We start from the raw sequence: 22,328 nt of genomic DNA on the forward strand, positions 1-22,328 counted from the left end.
CACTGACTAGCAGCTATGCGTTTAACAGGATGTCGAATGCGGTTGCTTCTGTAAGGATCGCACCCATCCTGCTTTCTTCAACCAGAGACGTCATGTTGTTTAGAGTGTCTTTAAGGTTCTCATGGATTGCATCCCTGGCGTCTGGTTTCTCATATTGAAGGCCCATGTACCATGGGTCTAGAAAAGAGCCCTTTGATGTGCAGGCACAGTGCTTTGTTGACTGTCCCAGTCCGTCGATGAATATCTCCATCGAACAGTTTGCTTGAAGTTTTCAACGAGGATATCATGCGTGAACTGAGGCTCACTTCATCACGGGTGATTTCATCACTGGCGAATCACAGATACAGGCACAGACACCGTGTCGCAGCACAGAATGGTAGCGGCGAGAGAAGTCGCTCTGGAACATAACAAAGTTCGCCGATGACATTCCATTCTTGCTGACTAATCTCGAATTTTGGCGATGCTTGTGCTATGACAATTCTTCGGTCAGCAAGAACGCTTTGTATTTCAAATCGATGCTTTATGAGCTATGTGAGCATCTGACTATCGAGTTCCACCTTATGGGGCAGTGAGCAACCAATTCGAAGTGCGCGAGAAACCTCCCACTTTCTGGCATTTCTGAAAGTTTATTCTTCATTAAAGAGTGCCTATGTATGCCCCAAACGAAGTGTCTCAAGGGCGAGCTATCAAAATACGCGGGAATATTCCACCGCATTCTCTCACTGCCATTTCCATGTGCGTTTACGAATTTCCAATTTCACAGTTTGGAGGAATGTCTGTTTTATTTATTATTGTTTATTTTATTTGTTTATTTATTGTTTATTTATTTATTTTTTATTTATTTATTTATTTTACCCTCAAGCGCACAGAGCATCCTGCTTTCTTCAACAGAGACGTCATGTTGTTTAGAGTGTCCTTTAAGGTTCTCATGGATGCATCCCTGGCGTCTGGTTTCTCAGATTGAAGGCCCATGTACCATGGGTCGAGAAAAGAGGCCCTTTGATGTGCAGGCACAGTGCTTTGTTGACTGTCCCATTCCGTCGATGAGATATCTCCTCGGAACAGTTTGCTTGAAGTTTTCAACGAGGATATCATGCGTGAACTGAGGCTCTACTTTCATCACGGGTGATTTCATCACTGGGCGAATCACAGATACAGGGCACAGACACCGTGTCGCAGCACAGAATGGTAGCGGCGAGAGAAGTCGCTCTGGAACATAACAAAGTTCGCCGATGACATTCCATTCTTGCTGACTAATCTCGAATTTTGGCGATGCTTGTGCTATGACAATTCTTCGGTCAGCAAGAACGCTTTGTATTCAAATCGATGCTTTATGAGCTATGTGAGCATCTGACTATCGAGTTCCACCTTATGGGGCAGTGAGCAACCATTCGAGTGCGCGAGAAACCTCCCACTTTTCTGGCTTTCTGAAAGTTTATTCTTCATTAAAAGAGTGCCTATGTATGCCCCAAACGAAGTGTCTCAAGGGCGAGCTATCAAATACGCGGGAATATTCCACCGCATTCTCTCACTGCCATTTCCATGTGCGTTTACGAATTTCCAATTTCACAGGTTGGAGGATGCATCTGTTTTTTTTTATTTAATTGTTTATTTTATTTATTTATTTTTATTATTTATTTATTTATTTTTTATTTATTTATTTATTTATTTATTTATTTTACCCTCAAGCGCACAGAGCTTTACAGAGGGGAGTGGGGTACATAAATAGTAACAAAATAGAAAATGTAATAATATGTACAATTCTAATGACATCTACAATACACAGAACGAGACAATGTTAGGCTAATACACAAAAGTGGAATGAAGATACAATGCGAAGAACCGCGTTAAGAAGAAAAAAAACACTTCATGCGTCATCAACTAGAGAGTGTAAATGGTTACACAACAAATGATCATGAGCAGAAATGGAAACAATATCTGAGGGAAGGTGGTTCCAGTCATGGACGTGCGTGGGACGAAAGAATAAAAAAAGTGTTAGTGCGGCAAGTAGTAACGTGTACCTTATGGTGGTGATCTAAGCGTACTGAACGATAAGATGGGGTCTAACGAATGGGTTTCAGAACTGGATGATGGTATAGTCTTATGGAAAAGTGTAAGACGACATGCTTTGCGACGTGAAACAAGTGACGGCAAGAAAAGGGTGCGTTCATCGACGTGATACGGCTAGTACGATTGTAGTTGGATAATATTAAACGTGATGCGTTGCTTCTGTATCATTTCAAGTGAATAAGTTAAGTGCGATTGAAAGGGGTCCCAAATGGAGCATGCGTATTCAAGTTTTGAGCGCACTAGTGTTTTATACATTGTTAGTTTCACACTTGACAGGAGCTCTACTAAAGTTACGTCATAGGTACCCTAGCATACGGTTACCATTGTTAATAACGTAGTTAATGGGATGTTGCCAGCTTAGATAAGTTGTGATATGAATTCCCAAGTATTTATAAGAACTAACAGATTCTAGAGTAGCGTTATTTAGGGTATAGGTAGCAGAGGGTCCGTTAGTGCGTGAAACACGTAAAACTTTGCATTTGTTAGTGTTAAGTTCTATGTGCCAAGTTCTGCACCAATGAGCAATATTAGATATATCGTTTTGCAGTGAACTAACGTCTAGGTTACTTGAAATTTCGTGGTAAACAACACAGTCATCTGCGAAGAGGTGAATTGAGGAGCTTATACAGTCGGGTAGGTCATTAATATAGATGAGGAAAAGTAAAGGTCCCAATACAGAGCCTTGGGGCACGCCAGAGGTAGCAGGAGACGACGGTGAGGTGCAATTATTGGCAACAACGTACTGTGAGCGATGGCTTTAAAAAAATTCAATCCAAGTAAGAATTCTGCTGTCATTGTTTAGGCTGCTAAGCTTGTAGAGTAATAGGTGGTGGTTAATCTTGTCAAAGGCCTTGGAAAAGTCCAAGAAGATACAATCGACCCAGGAACCACGTTCTAGAATGACGTGTAAGGAATGGGTAAAGCAGAACAACTGTGTTTCACATGAGTATGATTTCCTAAATACATGCTGTGACTTGCTAAAGAATGAGCTATAGATTCTAGTAAGGTGACCAGATTAGAAAAGATTATGTGCTCCAGAATCTTACATGGTATAGAAGTGAGAAAAATAGGTCGGTAATTAATCACAGATTGTTTGCTTCCAGATTTATGTAGGGGAACCACCTTCGCCTCTCTCCAAGCACGAGGTACCACACCTTGATCCAAAGATTGTTGAAATATTTGACACAAGAAAAGAGATGAGCACAGTTTTGTTTCTTCAAGAAATCTTGAATTAATATTCTCAACACCGCAAGCAGAGGACATTCGGAGGGATTCAATCATTTTTACAATGCCAGGCACTAAATTGCCAGGTAAATAATTTCGCATTGACAAAGAAACATGTATGGGCTTGAGGAGTGCTTCTTGAATGGTTCGTTGTCGTCACGGTTTCGTAACATTCGAAAAGTTGTTCTTCCTGTTCTAGTGAGGTTAAGGCGTGTGATTTGCGCATGTCGGTGTGCTTCAATTAGTTCGTCTAAGGTGTTATGGGTACCCAGGGATACAAGTTTCGTATATTCGCGTGCCTAATTAAGGAAGGCCGAGGGCTTGTTTGTACGCTTTGCGTAGTAATACGTTTATTGGGGCGTTTTGTGTTGATGTTAGGTTGAGGTAAGTTTCGCGTACTTGAGTCTACTGACAATAAGGGCAATGTGAGTCAAGCGTAGTAGATCTCCTTACTTCATGCCATGTCTGCGACTGGCCACTCTGCCGATCATGCGAGCTACGCTGTAGGCAGTTGAGATGCGCTTACATTGTGGTTATTGCGACCATTATCTTGCATGTGAACACCTAATATGCGGAGTGTTTGGACTCTGGGTACAGGTTTTTGGTTGAGGCGTATTTTATTGGCCTCTCTACTTGTGTGTTTCCTTCTGCTTTACTTTTTGATGACGAGGAGCCCGAATTTCTCTGGGGAGCATTGCATGCTGCACTCTTCGACGTTTTCGGTGACAGCGTCTGCCGCCGCCTGCTGTTCTCCATCCGAGCCTCGAGTTATCCAAATGGTAATGTCGTCCATATATACTGCGTGACGAACGTGTGGAATCATCTCTAAACGCTCTGAGAGGTTTTTTTTTTTTTCATGGTGATATTGAAGAGAAAAGGTGATAAAACCGGTCCCTCAGGAGTGCCTCTATTGGTTACTTTTTTTTTTTGTTTTTGTTTTCAGAGTATCCACGCATACCTTTGTCATGTGTCCCGTTAAGAACGTTCGAATATAATTGTACATGCGTTGGCCGCAATTTAGTCGCGATAATATTTTTTTAGGATGGCCTCATGAGCTACGTTGTCAAATGCTCCTTTAAGGTCCAGTGCGAGTATGCATTATCCTTGTATGGTGACATGTTCCAGTACTTCTTCCTTGAATTGGAGCAGTACGTCATGAGTTGAAAAATGCGGCCTGAAGCAGTACAATGTGTAAGGAAAGAAACCCGTGTCATCCACGTGAGGCTTCAGGTGATTGAGCACTGCATTTTCGGAAAGTTTCCCGAGGCATGACATTAAGGATATGGGTCGCATGTTGGTGAGTCCTGGAGGCTTGCCTGGTTTTGGTATTAGTACTATACGGGCGTGCTTCCACTCCTTTGGTAGTGTTCCTGCTTCGCAATGGCTCTTACAGAAAGTCGCTAGTTCTTCTATGTAGTCATCGTCCATGTTTCTGAGGACTTTATTTGTAAGCCCGTCTTGTCCGTGTGCTGTGTTTCGAGTTATGAAGTAAAGCGCTGTCCAGACTTCCGGCGTTTCAAATGGGCGATCTCGATCTTCATTTGGTTTCTTAATATAGTTTGGTATGGATGCTTATTGTTTCCGTAGTGGTCGTCGATCTATTTTGCCTCTAGCTCTCGCAGAATTTCTTCGTGCGGCCCCGGTTGGTTGCGAAGCATGCGTATTATTGTGTGCGAGTTTTGTTGCTTGCTTTTTGTTGGGTGCAACAGATGTTTGAGTATTGCCCACGTTTTCGACGTGCTCAGCTTTCCGCTCAGGCTGGCGCACATTTGCTGCCGATATCGGCGCACCAAAGCCGTAGCGTATTCTTCCGTCTGCGGTGTAAAGGCCGCTATGCGCAATTTTAGTTTTCTATTATGTTTTGTTTGCGCCATCTTTTCAGAAGGCCTCTACGAGCGTCCCACATACGCACGAGATGTGGGTCCACCACCGGATTATCCGTAGTGAGTTGCATCCGCTTCGAATGTTTTCTGGTAGACTTTTTGAGCTCTTTCGTCCATTATGTTAGCGATGGGACATCCTCCTTTTTTTGGCACTCGCGTTTTGCGAAATGCCGTACAATCCGTCAATTGGATCTGATTTATGCACTCTCGCATAAGCGAAATTGCAATTGCACCAGGATGTGATGGTCGCTACCCAGCGTTTCTTCCGCATTTTTCCATGTGGCCTTTCGTGGTTCTTGATCATGGTAAGGTATGGACACTTATCTTACCTGGACAGATTCGGCAACTTTACTCATTCAACGTTATGCCTTTCTTTAACGTAAAGTGTGTAAATTAATCGAGTGAATGGTGGCCAATCATCTGCTGCACCACCTAGAGCAGGGAAACGCATTGTTCCACCCTCATTAGACGGAATTCCATCCCAACCTGGCAACTCATGACTGTTTGTACTTCTGAGGCGCATGCTCAATCCGAGATACACCAAGTGGCCAAGTATCGTAGTTACTGTCTATTTAAAGATAGCCGTTGACACGATGCTTCGCCAAGCTGTCATCGAGGCCCTCCAAGTGTCTATCCGGGTAAACTACCTTTGCACTTCGTTAGAAGTTTTTTAGTCGACTGCACCTTTGAGATCCGCTCCGGACGTCTGGATGCAAGGATTTATCGCAATGAGACAAGAGTGCCACAAATGACGATTTTCTCACAGCTCCTATTAAATGCCCGTCTAGTTCGATATCTTACTCATGTGGATGGTATCCACTTCACGGCTTATGCCGATGACGTAACGATCTGGATATGAGCGAGAGACCACTGTACCACTTTTAAGGTCGTTCGCAATATCCAGGAAGCCCTAGCGGCGTTGGCGAAATCTCTCACTCCCACGGGAATGCATGTGTCCACTGACAAGACACATCACGGGAGCGCAAAGGTAGCAAGCCAAGGTGAGACTCTCTATTAGTGCCAAAGAACACAAACGAGCTCAGGAAGGCTGGATGCGAATAATACGGGTTTCTGTGAGCGAGAAGGAAGGAGCAATGAAATCGTTTCGACCACTTCATCCTAAGTGGAATAAACTTCTTCACCTCGTCAAAAGAATCTCAAGCTAAAATCAGTCCCATCCTGGTACAGGCAATCCTCGTGTCCAGAGCGACATTCGGTGCCATATGGGTCACAAGAATACCATCAAGTGGGCGCCGGGCCATACTGCAAACCACGGCAACAAGCGGGCCCACGAACTGCAGAGCGAGGCACGACTCATTCACTGCTCCCAACTAATCAGCTACTCTACGTCCCGGGACACTCTACAGCATGGACCGTAAGAGGAAACGCGCTGCCTCCAGAAACGCCGTAGCGAACACCTCCTGGCTGCGATCCTTGATCCGGGTGACCCTCCTCCCAGAGGACTATCTCGAGGAGCCCAAGTCCTTATAAATAAGGCAAGAGCAGGGTACGGAATCGCAGGTGGCATCATCGCCTTATGGATGTGGCTCCGACTGCACAATGAGCCCGACCGCCCGCAATCATTACTGCAAGTCAAATGTTACGCATACTCAAGAGAGGCCACTCCAAACGTCCATCACCTCCTATGGGAATGTGAATGACTCAGTGCATTCCAGGGCATGTACCAGCCTAAGGAGGTGGCATCATTTGAGGAATGGGTCCAACCACGAGTTAACGTGAAAGAGACGCTCAACTCACTATGGAGCTTCGCGTTCGAAGCGTCCATAGTAGCCCATACCTAGCTCTTTTCCGCTTACCCATTCCCTACAAGCCCCAGATTGACTGATAATCATAACTTAAATAAATTATTCTCTCCCCCTCTCTCTTTCTCTCTCTCTCTCTCCCTATATCTCTGTCTGTCTGTCTACGGACAGTAGGGATCACCTTGGCCACAGCGTCTGTACCGAAACATGTATTTACCGCAGTGACACACAAGGAACTACAAATAACGCTCACGTATTTCGTCCCACTACGAGTGCACTGCTGTCTATAAAAACAAAATTTTTCTTTTTATTTTTTTATACAGTCGTAAGGGTCATGATGTTAAAGAGTCGAAAACCTCCCACATACGCATGTGCACTGAAAAAGAGAAGATCCGAAAAGCAAAGAACGTTTTCGTGAGCAAATGAAGTTCGACAAGTGTATGTATTTATGCCTATCATTTTGAAATTAATTTAACGGGAATTATCAATTCAGTTAAACGCGTATTCGGTGCGCCGATCGAATTAATGAAAATCGATCATCTGTTGGGTGGATATGCCATGTAATCATTCCATTTATCGAACGCAGATCGCTTTGAGCACTTTGATCTTTTTCTTGGTTATGTGTCCTCTATTGCACACGAAGACAACCAAGCCCGCAGCATGGAACGCAGGAAAGACTGTACTTACCATTTGGTCCATAGGTTGCGATTTACAAGTCTGGAACGCCTTGTAAAAGTAAGAAGAGAATGCGCACCTTCAATCAATCAGTCAATCAGTCAATCTGTATTATGCATACAACAGTAGCAATACATAGTAGAAAATGCATAAGACGGTCCCAAGGTTAAAGCTGGCGGGCCTTTTTATCACTATAGAAGCTTGCGTGCAGACGTCAAAGCAAGCACAAAAAACCTGCTGGGGTTCTCGCACGCGTGCATTTCTTATCCCTTGCGGGTACCAGGTAATTAATGTAGGCATTCACATTAGGGTGGTGATAGTGTCGCATTGTCGTAAAGGCAAAATTACGTGAATTGCCACCACGCTGTGGAAGATTACTTTATCTCCCTTCTCCATCAACACCTTTTAGCTCCCGCTTGCTTATCTCTACCTTTTGTGCATTAATAGCCATGCGACGGCTCTTCAATCTCAGTGATTAGTGGATCTATCCTTGCGCTTGCGTCTGCGGCTTTGATCTGAACGGAAGTAAACTTAATTAACACATATTTCATTGTTTCTCAGGGTTGCATGCACCAGCAGGGGCGAATGTCATCTAGTAGGTGACAACCTAAGAATACTAATGTAAATCTACGCTATTCAACTCAAGCACTATTTGCATGGATGCGCAAGCCAATTAGGTTCGCTTATTTTCGTGACGTCAAATGGTCTGGCATGTTTAAAACGGCGGTCTTCTCCGTGCAGATCTATCTTTGGGGCACTGGTTTTAGTATGAAGCCTGAACATCTCGGCAAACTTATTGGGTGATCCTGGTATCATTGTTCAAAGAAGGTAACATTTTACCTTGAAACAACGAGTTTTTATTTCCCAGTTAGCCTAGCATTACCAATAGCATAGCAAATCGATGAAGGTGTGAGCGGACTGCCTCGGCTGTTTTTCAGAGGTGAAGGGCACGTGCACTGTGTCTTTGAGGGTGGAGCTTGCACTTACTTGTTAGGCTGTCACCGACTATACACTGTCAAACGTTGCCAAACGGAAGAACCCCTCTTTGAGTTGCGAAAACAGACAGACAGACGATGAACTTTTGTTGAGGTCCTGAGGGACTAGCCGGCGGAGACCCGCTGGGGCCCCCGGCTCGCCGCTGGCTGCTCCCATGTCGGAATCGGGAGGCCAAGCCTCTCCGCTCTTTCACGGGCCCTCTGGAGGGCGAAAAAGTTTTTTTTATATTTTCTTAAGCCATCTTTGAGAGCTCTAATGATCATAACTATTTGCATTCTAATTCATCAGTAATCATTCCTCTCAGGACGTCTGCAAGGCAAGCTCGATGAGGTTCTCCCTCTCTCCACGTGTGTGCGTGCGTGCGTGCGTGTGTGTGTGTGTGTGTGTGTGTGTGTGCGTGCGTGCGTGCGTGTGTGTGTGTGTGTGTGTGTGTGTGTGTGTGTGTGTGTGTGTGTGTGTGTGTGTGTGTGTGTGTGTGTGTGTGTGTGTGTGTGTGTGTGGTGTGTGTGTGTGTGTGTGTGTGTGTGTGTGTGTGTGTGTGTGGTGTGTGTGTGTGTGTGTGTGTGTGTGTGTGTGTGTGTGTGTGTGTGTGTGTGTGTGTGTGTGTGTGTGTGTGTGTGTGTGTGTGTGTGTGTGTGTGTGTGTGTGTGTGTGTGTGTGTAATGTGAAACAGAATTTTCTGTTTTTGAGTACATGTTCCTTGATGGTAAGCAAAGTGTTTCCGGTGATCTGCATTTACGCACTCTGAAGTGAGCTCCAGATATGATCTCATTTCTTTCGAAATATATACAGGATCTTTCACTTAACTTTAGCCAAACATTAAAAATATGCAAATGCTACGTAGCTGGACAGAACCAAGGCAATGTTATTTGCCGTGGCATGCAGATACTCAGATTATTATTTTTTGCATTCCGCTTAATTAGGTAATTAGTCTTAATTAACTAACGAACTTCACAATTATTATAATTACATGAAAAGTGTTAATGAGAAAATTGTAGAGCGACATGAGAAACTCCCGGTACAGCTTTCTGTACTGAATACGTGCTACATAAAAGTGGTTTTCCGAGCGTGAAAAATACCCGCGAATACAAGCGAAGTGCCTCGAACGGCTGGTCGCGCGGCAATGTTGCGTGTATTCGCTTGCTACTTTCACACTCGCAAAACCACTTTTATGTAGCACGTATACAGTACAGAAAGCTGTACCGGGAGTTTTTCCTGTTGCTCTACAATTTTCCCATTGACACTTTTTATCTAATTATAATAATTGAGAAGTTGATTAGTTAATAAGGACTAATTACCTAATTAGGTAAGCTCTCCCAAGTAACAAAGGAACTAATAAAGAAACGACAAAACATGAAAGCGCCAAACTTGAGAAATCAGATAGAATTCGTTGAACTGTCAAAACTGATCATCAAGAAAAAAGTAAGGGATATTCAAAATTATGACGTGAAAAAGATTGAGCAAGCAGTCAAATATGGACGCAGCATGAAATCAGTGAGAAGAAAACTTGGCATAGGACAAGGCACGATGTATGCACTGAAAGATAGGCAGGGTAATATCATCAGCAATTTTGATGCCGTAGTAAAAGCAGCGGAAGAATTTCGTACTGACCTGTACAGTGCCCAAAACAGCCAAGGTACTTTCGTTCGAAATAGTGATGAACCGGATACAGAGGCTCCTTCTATAACTAGCGATGAAGTTAGAAGGGCCTTGAAAAACATGACCAGGGGAAAAGCTGCTGGAGAAGATGGAATAACAGTAGATTTAATCAAAGATGGAGGAGATATTATGCTAGAAAAGCTTGCGGCTCTTTATACGCAATGCCTCACAACTTCAAGTGTACCAGAGAGCTGGAAGAACGCCACATTATACTAATCCATAAGAAGGGATACGTTAAATAATTAAAGAATTATAGACCCATTAGCTTACTTTCAGTATTGTATAAAATATTCACCAAGATTATTTCCAATATAATCAGGGCAACACTTGACGTCAGCCAACTAAGAGAACAGGCTGGCTTCAGGAAGGTATATTCTACGATGAATCATATCCGTGTTATCAATCAGGTAATCGAGAAATCTGAGCAGTACAAAAAACCTCTCTCTATGGATTTCATAGCTTACGAAAAGGCATTTGATTCAGTAGAGATACCAGCAGTCATAAAGGCATTGCGTAATCAAGGAGTACAGGCGGCATACGTGAATATCTTGGCAAATATCTACAAGTATTCCACAGCTACCTTGGTTCTCAAAAAAAAACTAGAAAGTTACCTATCAAGAAAGCGGTAGGGCAAGGAGATAGAATCTCTCCAATGCTATTCACTTCATGCTTAGAAGTATTCAAGCTCTTGACTGGGAAGGCTTAGGAGTGAGGATCAACGGCGAATATCTCAGCAACCTTCGGTTTGCAGATGACATTGTCCTATTCCGCAACAATGGAGCAGAATTACAACAAATTATTGAGGACCTTAATCGAGAAAGTGTAAGAATTGCGTTGAAGATGAATATGCAGAAGACAAAGATGATGTTGAAAAGCCTGGCAAGGGAACAAGAATTCAGCATCGCCAGTCAACTTCTAGAGTCTGTAAAGGGGTACGTTAATCTAGGTCAATTACTCACAGGGGACCCTGATCACGAGAAAGAAATCTACACATAATAAAATTGGGCTGGAGTGCATACAGCAGGCATTGCCAAATCCTGACTGGGAGCTTACCAAAAGAAAAGTGTAAAATCATTGCATTCTACCGGTGCTAACATATGGGGCAGAAACTTGGACGTTAACAAAGACGCTCGAGAACAAGCTAAGGGCCGCACAAAGAGCGATGGAACGAAAAATGTTAGGCCTAACGTTAAGAGACAGGAAGAGAGCGGTGTGTATCAGAGAACAAACGGGGATTGCCGATATTCTAGTTGACATTAAACGGAAGAAATGTAGCTTGTCAGGCCATGTAATGCGTAGGATGGATAACCGGTGGACCATTAGGGTTACAGAATGGATACCAAGAGAAGGGAAGCGCAGTCGAGGACGGCAGAAAACCAGGTGGGATGATGAAGTTAGGAAATTTGCAGGCGCAAGTTGGAATCAGCTAGCGCAAGACAGCGGTAATTGGAGATCCCAGGGAGAGACCTTCGTCCTGCAGTGGATATAAATATAGGCTGATGATGATGATGATTATGATTATGATCTAATTAGGCAGAATGCCAAAAATAATCTGAGTATCTCCAAGCGACGGCCAACAACATTACCTTGGTTCTGTCCAGCTACGTAGCATTTGCATATTTTTAATATTTGGCCAAAGTTAAGTGAAACACCCTGTATATCTATATATGCGGGGAAAATATAAATAGGTTGGAAAATACTGGAATAATTGAGGTTAACCTGCAATTTCGCGCACCGTTGAATTCTGGCGCCTCGATTAAAAAGTATAGTTACCCTATTCCATTTCATTTGCTCGGGAAAACACCCACACTGAAGAATCGAATTGAAGATATGTGTGAATCCTCGAGTTATGCATACTAAAACAAACTTGACAAGCTTTACCGGTCATCAGTGTCGCGCACTTTACCTTTCTTGAATTTCATAAAGGCGCTTTATGTATCTGATTTATCAGTTGTATTTAGAAGTAAACTGCCAGAAATGTAGAGAAATAAGCACAATAGAAGGAATGGTTGGCCATCCTTGCGTTGGCACATTACTGTTTGCAATATGCTCTGCCTGAAGTTCAGCTGTTTTGTAAGTTTTCTTGCGTAGTGAAGGAAAACGTTTTTTTTTTTTTTTCCCGCGCCGGAGAACCTCATTGATAATGCTCCACAAGGCATCAGGATGCTTACTCGTGACGTCTGCAAACAATTTCTCATTATAGACCACTCGTGACCTAAACGTACCGGGAGCGCAGCGTTAAAAAAAAAAAGAAATGCCCGCAATATAGATAACGATTATTCTCGAGAGACAAGATAAGTCCCAAATGCTGCGTGACGTAATTTTTTTTAATTGTAGGAGGTGTTACATCAGCGCAGCTCCTCTCTTGTCGCCGTTCAAGTAGAATGTGTCTGCTGCCGTGACATGACAAAAATGCGCGCGACGTCACAGCTCCGAGCGCAGAGGCCTTAGCCGTCTGTAGGGGTGTTGTGTGAGCACGGCTTTTGGTAGGCAACGTAGGGCTCACCTTTATAAGCTTCCCCGGGTTCATGTTGTCGCCCTTCGATTGCATCATTTTTGTCAGGTCCACGTTGCCGAAGCAAGACATGGCTTTCTTGATCATGCCAAGCCCTTCAATGAAGAGAAAAGCACCACCTGTTGAGCTTCACGAAATTACACAAAAACTCGCTTTGGCGCTGCCACGTCGGCGTCATTGTAGCGATCAGCCAATCGGGGTGACTGATCACGCAAACGAAATAATTCGATGTGGGCGGTGTGGATACCGCCCACATCGATACCGCCCACAATACCGTACACGTCCTCCGTTCGCTTTATGAACGTTCATTCATGCCGTTAAGTTTCTAAACACCTGAGTTCCAGAGGAGGAGGAGCAATAAACTTTATTTGTGTAGCAGATTTGTGAGACCTAGGCCTCTCTACCTAGATGACGGCCTCGAGCCCTTTGGCTCTGGCTGAGTTCAGCTCCTTTTTTTTTTTTATCGGACGGTTTGCCGTTTGCCTTACGGCATATTACGGTTAAATAAATACGCGCAAACTTCCACAGTGAGCAAGCTGCCTATAGGTGCCTTAGGAGCCCTGTGAACCTTATCCTTCATAATTAACTCTTCGTAGTCCGTGATTGTTCTGTACGTATCCCAAGTACTATCTCGCATGTGGCCTTTGTCCATGGACACAGCCACGCCATATGGCAGGCATTCACTGCTTGCAAATGTGGGGGCAGAACACTTTGGGCACTTCGCAGGGTGTTCAGGTGATCGGTCCCAGGCCCATGTTGCCAAAGAGGCAACAGCCGCCCCCGTCTGAATACGACGGAAACTTGCTCCATCTGAATTAGATTACATGGATTCACTTCCGGAAGTTTATTCCTACAAACACGCCACGTACTCACGAGGAGACAGGCCACATAACGACAAGTAAACAATAACAACAAAGTAAATTTAATCTAAGGGCTTTCCGATTACGCCTTCTTTTTCGAGTAACACCTGTCTCTTCGGGCAATCTAGCTAACGTGGAAGAACACAATGTAATATGCCTTAGGATGTCATTAACAAGTCTGTTTCCACTGCAGAATGGGAGGTTTTCGAATAATAAAATTTTCGGATGGGATCGAACACGAATACTTGCGTAAAGTTACCTCGAAATATGGAATCGAATAATTGAATATCGAATAATTGCTTATTTCTAAGCAAATCGAAAAATGAAGTCTGCGTTTGCACCACTTGCTAAAACAAAATGAGGCTTATTTACTTTCTCTGACACACGCATATAATGCCGTTCACAACAGAATATCCGTTCATCTGAGGATCTTGTGAGACAAAGCTGCTTTCAGTTATCTGCTTTCTGTTATCGGCGCTCCTGGGGAGGTATGCTTTAAGAGTACACCTAGTGGACATGTCCATGTCGTCTGGTGCTGAAGTGCTTATTGGCTATGGCGCGTGGCTCCTGCTAAAGCGCACCCCCGCCCAGCCAATCAGAACTTCAACAGCTGTCTAAATGGACATGTCCACTAGGAGGACTCTTAAAGAATACCTCCCCAGGAGCATAATTTATTCAGAATCCTCCGCATCTGAAACAAGCTCTTTCGCCCAAGACTCCAACAAGTGTTAAGGCAGAAACGAATATTAGACAGTTTAGAATGTCCCTAATTGACCTCTGTTGCAACTGCCCGGTCCCTATTTTAAATTTCGAATATTCGCTCACCTCTACTAAGCAAAGATCGCCTGGTATATGGTGGGCACGGTACCTTTTTCCATGTCAATTTGGCCATAGTTGCACGTGACACAGGCCAGAAGCAAAATCGTAGTTCCGATGGCGGAGATCTTCATGGCGTATAGACTCTCAGTCCAAGATGGTCCGTGCGTTCTGTCCGTGCGCCGTTACGGTAGCGTTCAGCCCTTTAAGTACATGGAAGTTTCACGGGTCTCCCACGTGTGTTCGTGCCGTGAGACGTCACGCTCGTCGCCCCTCTGCATCTGGAATGCGCGCCTGAACCGACAGTGTCAAGTTGCCAATTCGCGTGATCACAGTGCCGCGTGGAGAGCGAAGTCCTTGTCGAATCAGGTTAACACTTCGAAGATCCGATGGCGTGCGCGCCTTCGGCCGCGCTTCGTCTGCCCTGGCGTGGACTCTGATACAACACGTTGCCGACTCCTTGGACGGCCCAATATTCGGCTTAAAATAGAGCTGCATGGCAAAGCGGCACTCGGTGACGTAAATACCCTTTACACGAGATCTAACGCTTTCCTCACCATGGAAAAAAAATGGCTCTTAATTTTTGAACGTTTCAGTAACGACTATTAAAATTTTTATGCATTATGTCATTATGATTACAACATGAAAAAAACAAGGAAATCTGTGTTCTAAATATACACATTTAAAATACGGGATGTTATAGGGCCTAATATGCGATAAAAATGTGAAGTACAAGGTTTTGGCGAAAAGTGTGGTAATTAAATAGTTAGCTGCACACTGATAACAATAAAGGAAATACGAAAATATTCTAAAATATAGAAAATGTTTTCTCTTCAATTACTCAAAGCGCATAAAAGATTCAATGATCTAAATCAAGAGCAACGCCAGTTACAAAAAAAAATTACACGCAGAATCTTCCGTGGGAGTTATCTAAATGATGCGTAAGTATTTTCTACTAATCACCTGCTGATTCGTCGTCGTATGCTGCTGTGTTTGGTATAATTTCGAGAAACACCGCGAAAGAATCGTGAAACGGAGAAGGCAGATTGCAACATCGAAATGTTAACTGAGGCCAGCATGAGAGGACGAAGAAGAGGCGAGTATAGTAGCAATGTTCACAATATGCCGCTTTAGTGACATTAGACATAGCAAAAGCATATGAATCCGTAGAACATACAGTTTTACTGAATGTACTACGGAATCATAATGTCCCAAAATATATTATTGCGTGGTTGGCAGAATTTTTGAGATAAAGAGAACTTTATTGCTTTAAGGATGGCTGCTCTTCGTCTAAATTCAAACAGACTCGTGGTGTCCCCCAAGGAGTAGTCCTATCTCCAATATTATTTAACATATTAATGAGCTCTATTCCAGCCAGTCAGGACGTGCAAGTTTACGTTTATGCAGACGATATTGCATTCTTCGCCACCGACAACGACATATATTCTTTATACCAAAAATTGCAGTGATACTTGAGTATGCTTGAGGTATGGCTTCAATCAATTTGCATGTCATTAAACGTAAGTAAAAGCGCAATATTGGTGTTCCCACTTATGCATCCGGTTTCTATATCTATATTTTACAATCAAGAAAACATTCCGCAGGTTGAGTCTCTTAAATATTTAGGTATCATTTATGACAGAAAACTCAACTAGAGTCCACATATAGAAAATGTGCCATGTAAGGCTCAGCGTGCTTTAGGTTTACTACGCAGACTGAGCAACCGAAAATATGGGCTACGTAGGCAAGCCCTCTTAATGATATACAAAATGTACAAGCGTCCAATATTGGAATTCGGCTGTGTATTGTTCTCGGGAAGCCCTGCTTATAAAACTAAGCCTCTGGTTCTATTGGAGCGTGAATCCCTGCGCCTGTGCCTGGGACTCCCTAGGTTTGTAGCAAACAATGTTCTTTATCAGGAAGCGCGCCCTGCAGATTCCGCATCTTAACGATACAAACATTTCTCAAATTTTACAGTTCTCCAATTAGACGATCTGAATATGTATTTATAAACGAACCAAACTCCTTCTTTCTTGCTCATTGGCCACGTTTTCACACCCCACAGGTTATTTTTGTACAAAAGCAATTAGACAGTTTGAATGTAAAACTTCGAGACGTTATTCCATCATATGATTCAAATCAGAATTTAAAGATTGATTTAGATGAAATTTTCCCACAGAACCCTAAGTTTCATTCAGTCCGGTTATTAAATAATATGTTGCAAGATTGCCTTACACACGTACATACAATTAACATAATAGCCACTGACGCTTCCGTGAATGACGAAAAGGCGGGCGTAGGCATTTTCTCGCTTTCGCTTGGCTGGTCATTCTCCTTCAGACTACCAGATTTTACTCCCGTATTTGAAGCTGAGCTCTTAGCAATGATTCTAGCTTTGCGGAAACTCCCTTTAAATGAATCCAGCGCGGTAATTATAACAGATTCCCTTTCTGTCTGTACTGCGCTTACAGCTTCAACAAATTCACCGGCTCTAAAGACGTTTCTAGCATTAGTTCCCCCCCAGCTGAATCTTATAAAATTATTATGGGTACCAGGACACTGCGGATTACATTTAAATGAAATGGCCGATTCATTAGCGAGAGCATCCCTGAATGGACCGATACTATCAGTCCTTCGAGTGGTGGCACAAATAACAGCGATCAGATATCGGAAATATACAATTCGTAGAGATATCATGGAAACAATAACATCATGGACTGAATTTCAGCACCTAAAATTTCCGTGGAAAATTCATTGGTGTCCATCAAGACAATCGGAAGTCATCCTTACAAAATTACGTTGCCGTGTCCCACCATTAAATTTATATTTACACAGGGCTGGTCTGGCGATATCGCCGCTGTGCCAATTCTGCCTAGAAATAGAAACCGTAGAACACTATTGTTTAATATGCCGTCGGTATAAATTATAAAGAAAAAGACTTCTTGAAATACCGCTTGCTAAATTAGGGTTAAATTTAACATCAGAATCAGTACTCACTTTCGGTGCTTCGTTATTGGGCTTTAGCCACAGTGACGTATTTGATGCCGTTTGTGGTTTCATTCAATCAACAAAACGAATAAAATTTCAAATTCCCACTTTAAAAGTTCTCTGAGATATTTCAGTTTTCAATCATGGCATTATTATTATAAATTATGCAGTTCAGGAAAATTAATCTGTCTGTTGTTCTGATTACTAAATTGCGCATTAACTGTTGTTTCAGAATGCATATCTAAAAGTTCAGATGCTCAATTCTTGGCCAATCCCCCGAAGTGGGTACGAGCCATGTGCAGAGGACATCATCATCATCAGCATCATCATCAGCAGCAGCAGCAGCAGCAATGTTCAATATAGCATAAGAGCGATTGTTCGCGACAAAAAATACAAATATCAATGAATGAAGTAAGAATCGCTATTCTGCTACCAAACATATAATTGATGATGGGAATAAAGTTCTCTTCGGTTCTGCTTCTTTAACCATTTCGGAAGAGGCATGCGTCATCACTCGGTACAAAGCGCACCAATCCCTGAACTCCTCCGCATACACGGATGCATGTTAAATCACGCTCGTACTGCCACCGCCAGCAATCGGAAGGAGTCTTTCGGATATCCACTCTCTCCTTTTACGTGCGAAAATAGAGAATGAATGCCTAATGTGAAGGTTAGCTCATGGCCAAAGGCCCGACTGGCATGCAACTGCAGTTATGTGCCACGGACGGCGAAAGACGCACACGGACGATGCACAGTAACGCGTGAATTCGAAGCATTTCGCAAAGGGTGTATTCCGCAAGCACACCAGGAACACTTCTGTAGAGTGAATCGTAGTGGCAGCACACCGCCATGCCATGAGAAGCTCACGCATATAGAATGCGTCGAGTCATTAAATGTTATAAAACCGATTTGACGAGTCCAATATGAGACTGCGAGGAGGACGAGCATCTTCCTAATGTCATGACCTCTCCCTCACCTGAAGCGTGGGAGGTGGTGCTGCTCAGTTCTCGCCTGGACGCTTAACTCCAGGCCATAGAACGACCTCAAGAGGTCGCCATCGAACATCGCTTGATGGCCATCTGGCCCGTCTGGAAAAACCACGCCTAGTCACCCTACCTAACACTGACGAAATAAAGTTTCTCCTGCCTACCTACGCGTCCGAGCGTTAATGGACGAGCGAATGGAGGACATTATCTGGCAAATGGTGCCTGAAGCGACGCCATTCCAAGACAATGGCAAGTGTGTCACGTCTGCAGTGACCAGGCTCAAAAGATGCCAGTTTCTCTGAAACGCCCACTTTCAGAGAAACCGGCACCGGTTTCTCTGAGCATCATCTGTCACCGCGCGGCATGTTTTGTCGTTTCTTGCCGCAGCGGGGACAAATGGCGCCATCGTTTCGTTGCAGTGATATTGCGAGCTACTTGAGCGTGACCATAGGCTAGGCTTTCATCCCTGTATATCGAGAACTCATCTCAAGAAGACCGGCAAGAGAACGCCAGTACATTGCGGCCGAGGTGAGATAAAGCGTAGCGAAAATCTACAACGCCATTCATTTTCCGTGAAGGAGCAAATGGGTAATAAACGGCTGCACGTTCTTCCTGAAGCGGGCTGGTCAGGCAGGTCAGGTGTCACCATATCATCCGATGACGTAATTTCCGTTGCATCCGCCTAACGAAAGCCTGCAGGCGACTTCGACAAGAAGCGCTTCTGCGGTAAAAAAAAAAAGGAGGTACTAGCCAGCGCCTCCTCTATTTTTTTTTTTTTAATGGAGGAGGTGCTGTACCAGCAGACTCCAACGATCCCTCCGGCTCTGAACTCATTCACTGAACTTGGGCAGGTCGGTATAGCATAGTTCAGATTATGCAAGAATCGGCGCTTAGACGAAGCACACAGTATGTGTGCGTCCTTATTTTCCTTGTGCTTTGTGTACACGCTGGTCGTTCAAATCTGAAGATCATTCATTGCAGACAGGCAGCAGGCACTCACGGCATAGGAACCTCTATCTCTTCGAAAACAAAGTCTTCCTTGAAATGCACACAGCGTCGTTTTCGTCCGCTACATTATTGCTTGTTGTGGCCTCCGACATGCATGCGCAGGTGCCACCAATCTCAATGTGTGCATGGCGCAAAATACCCTGCACATATTCGAGAGTTTTGCAACAGAATCGTGCGCTACTCGCCAGAGCCGTTCTGATTTCCCATGGATAATGTGCGCCGACACCACGGTCGCCCGCCAAGATGTTATTAGCCGGTGAAATTTGCACAGTGTGTCTACGGTGAAGAGAGGTTCTGTTCTGGTGAGCACTGATCATATTTAACACTCACTACTGAAAGCTTGACTCCCTGAAGTTGAACGTAGGCCAGGGTTTTGAAGACCACCATTAGCAATCCTCAGCACGAAGCAGACGTCTCGCGTTCTTGCGAGTTTTCACGGTTCCACCTCAGCAAATCCTGTCGACTGCGCCAAATATGTAACAGAACTACAATTAAGTGACCAGGCCATCAAGGCGGTCATCACTGCTTATTTCAGCTCCAAAAGCTCTCACTCCTACGTCTTCGGGATATCTTTCTTGCATCTGCTTCGGCTGTAGCTTACAAGTTGTAGCTTCTCCGTAAACATATTAGGGAGCTTTAGTATAGCGGAAAACGCTTACGATAGCGTAACCGTGCGACGCAACGGTAACGCAAAGAAAGGCTGCACCGGGCGGTACAAGGTAGTGTTTTAGAATAGAGGAACGGAGCAAAACAATAACGCAAATAAACTTGGGCGCCATCTCGAGGCGGATACAGCAAACATGAGCAAACATGAGCAAACCCTCTCGTTAAGCCTACTCCGCCGCTAATCGAGAACGTATATCGAAAACAACGCCCATTTGTCACCTGTACGCCGCTGTCGAAGCATCATCACAAAAATCTAAAGCAAACACGAGCATTAGTGGGGAACGAATGAGCCGAGCAGGGCAGGCCGACGACTCGATAGATCCGAAGTGGACGGCTCTCGCTTCAACAGGCGCCACCATCTTGCCCTACGTACAGAATCCCTTGCGTGCGTTACCGTTAAACGCTATATTCCGGAAATAGCGCACGTACGTAAGAGTTCTGGCTACGTTTGCGTTCTGCGCATGCGCAGTTTGCAGCACGCAACGCTAACGCTAAATCCTTGCGTTTGCTGTTTTCCGCTGTACTAAAACTCCCTATTACCCTTTGCGGAATACCGGGATATCAGATAGGTTTACTAGAGCAGCCGTGTCGGTTGCCGCTATCCTTTAGCCAGAGAGGATACAGAACTGCTATTTCATTGACCTACCATATTTTGTCTAATTGCGGTTGCGAAGCGCCGGTAGCGACATATTCGTTGGCGTCGGGTCCTTCTTAATTTTACAAGACCAGAATGCTCACGTACCACAAAAAGTGTTTCATACTGGTTGGACAAAATGTCACAGGATGTCGCTACCCGCTAGCAGCGCTGCTGTTGCAGTCCACGGCTCCAGTAGGCCAGTGTTCCGTAAAGCCTACTACGTCTAAACGGACCAGATAAAACCCTCGTCATGCATGCGCCCAATCTGCGCGATGCGCTGTGGTTAGCACGTCCAACTCCCAACTGCACTTTGCCGAAGGGGCGCATAAGTTCAAATCCTAGTGACGGTGGTAGTGGGTGAAACTTTTCTTTTATATTGCGATAGCAATAATACGGAGGCTCGAGGCAAAAAACGCCATCGGCGCCTGCGTTGTGGTGATGTCCCGCTCAACGAATCACGCGCTGCCCGCGTGCGGCGGTATGGAATACAGGGACCCTAGAGACGCGGAGTACGTTTGGCTACAAAACAGAGGAATTGAAGTGGACCCACGGTCAAAGCTACGCTCAACCCGCCGTGGTTGCTTAGTGGCTATGGTGTTGGGCTGCACGAGGTCGCGGGATCGAATCCCGTCCACGACGGCCGCATTTCGATGAGGGCGAAATGCGAAAACGCCCATGTACTTAGGTTTAGGTGCACGTTAAAGAACCCCAGGTGGTCCAAATTATTCCGGAATCCCCCACTATGACGTGCCTCATAATCATATCGTGCTTTTGGCACGTAAAACGACATAATTTAATTTAATTTTAACGCTACGCTCAGTCGCCTGGGTGTCGGAGCCTGAGCAGCGCTCGGCCTCCCGCTGACGGCATGAGCGCTATGCGCATGTCACTGTAGACCAGCCGCAGTTGCTGACGTGAGCAGGATGTGGCAGCGATGTTGGCAGTAGCGATGGCCAATTGGGATTGCCGTCTTTTAGTGGCACGAGCATCGAGTGACACTCTTGTTTCTCAGTACTTTCGGGTTACCTTCTGATGAGACGACCGGGGACGAAATGCAATGTAACTCAAAAAAATTTTTTTTCAAGTAATACAGTACAAACTTCATGGGTTTCATTACAGTAGATATGATATCAGAGAATAAGTTTAGTTAGAAGTTGAGTTCCTGAAATGTCTGGAATAATTAGAACTAATTAGAAATCACTGATTACCAGGGACGAAATTCAAAATAAATCAGAAAAACAGAAAAAAGTAGTACAGCACAAAATTCGTGGGTTTCATTAAAGATATGATAACAGAGCACAAGTTTAGTTACAAGTTGAGCTACTGAAGTGTCTGAAATACTTAGAATTAATTATAAATCACTGATTACCACACACCAAAGCACATAATCGTAGACTCCAGAGACCCGCCACGTGAGCACGACTTTGGCGAAATTCCTGGAAACCCGAAAGTAGAAAGCGGAAGTAGTGACGTCAATAATGACGTCACACACAAGACGGTAGCATGATATTTAACCGGCTAATTAATGGAAAACAGTTGCCTGGCATAGACTGAACATCTGCCTAGCAGAGCGGATGTGACG

The 22,328-nt window shown here is 44.3% G+C and overlaps 1 protein-coding gene across 3 annotated transcripts in view; it reads right to left on the reverse strand.

Annotated features, from left to right (window-relative positions):
* The window catches only part of LOC119445792 (uncharacterized), a 60,320-nt gene extending 45,669 nt beyond the window's left edge, over positions 1-14,651 (reverse strand). The window contains exons 1-3 of one of the 3 annotated variants that reach the window (XM_037710068.2): positions 14,514-14,651; positions 12,777-12,880; positions 7,628-7,666 (exon numbers count right to left, since the gene is read on the reverse strand). In XM_037710068.2, the coding sequence (XP_037565996.1) occupies positions 7,628-7,666; positions 12,777-12,880; positions 14,514-14,595 (225 nt within the window). In that variant the 5' untranslated portion in view covers positions 14,596-14,651. The remainder of the gene's footprint in view (positions 1-7,627; positions 7,667-12,776; positions 12,881-14,513) is intronic. The other 2 variants (XM_049663644.1, XM_049663643.1) reach the window with 2 other exon arrangements.
* Positions 14,652-22,328: the final 7,677 nt, after the last annotated feature.

The sequence above is a fragment of the Dermacentor silvarum genome, chromosome 3 (genome assembly GCF_013339745.2).
Source record: "Dermacentor silvarum isolate Dsil-2018 chromosome 3, BIME_Dsil_1.4, whole genome shotgun sequence".
NCBI classification, from domain to species: domain Eukaryota; kingdom Metazoa; phylum Arthropoda; class Arachnida; order Ixodida; family Ixodidae; genus Dermacentor; species Dermacentor silvarum.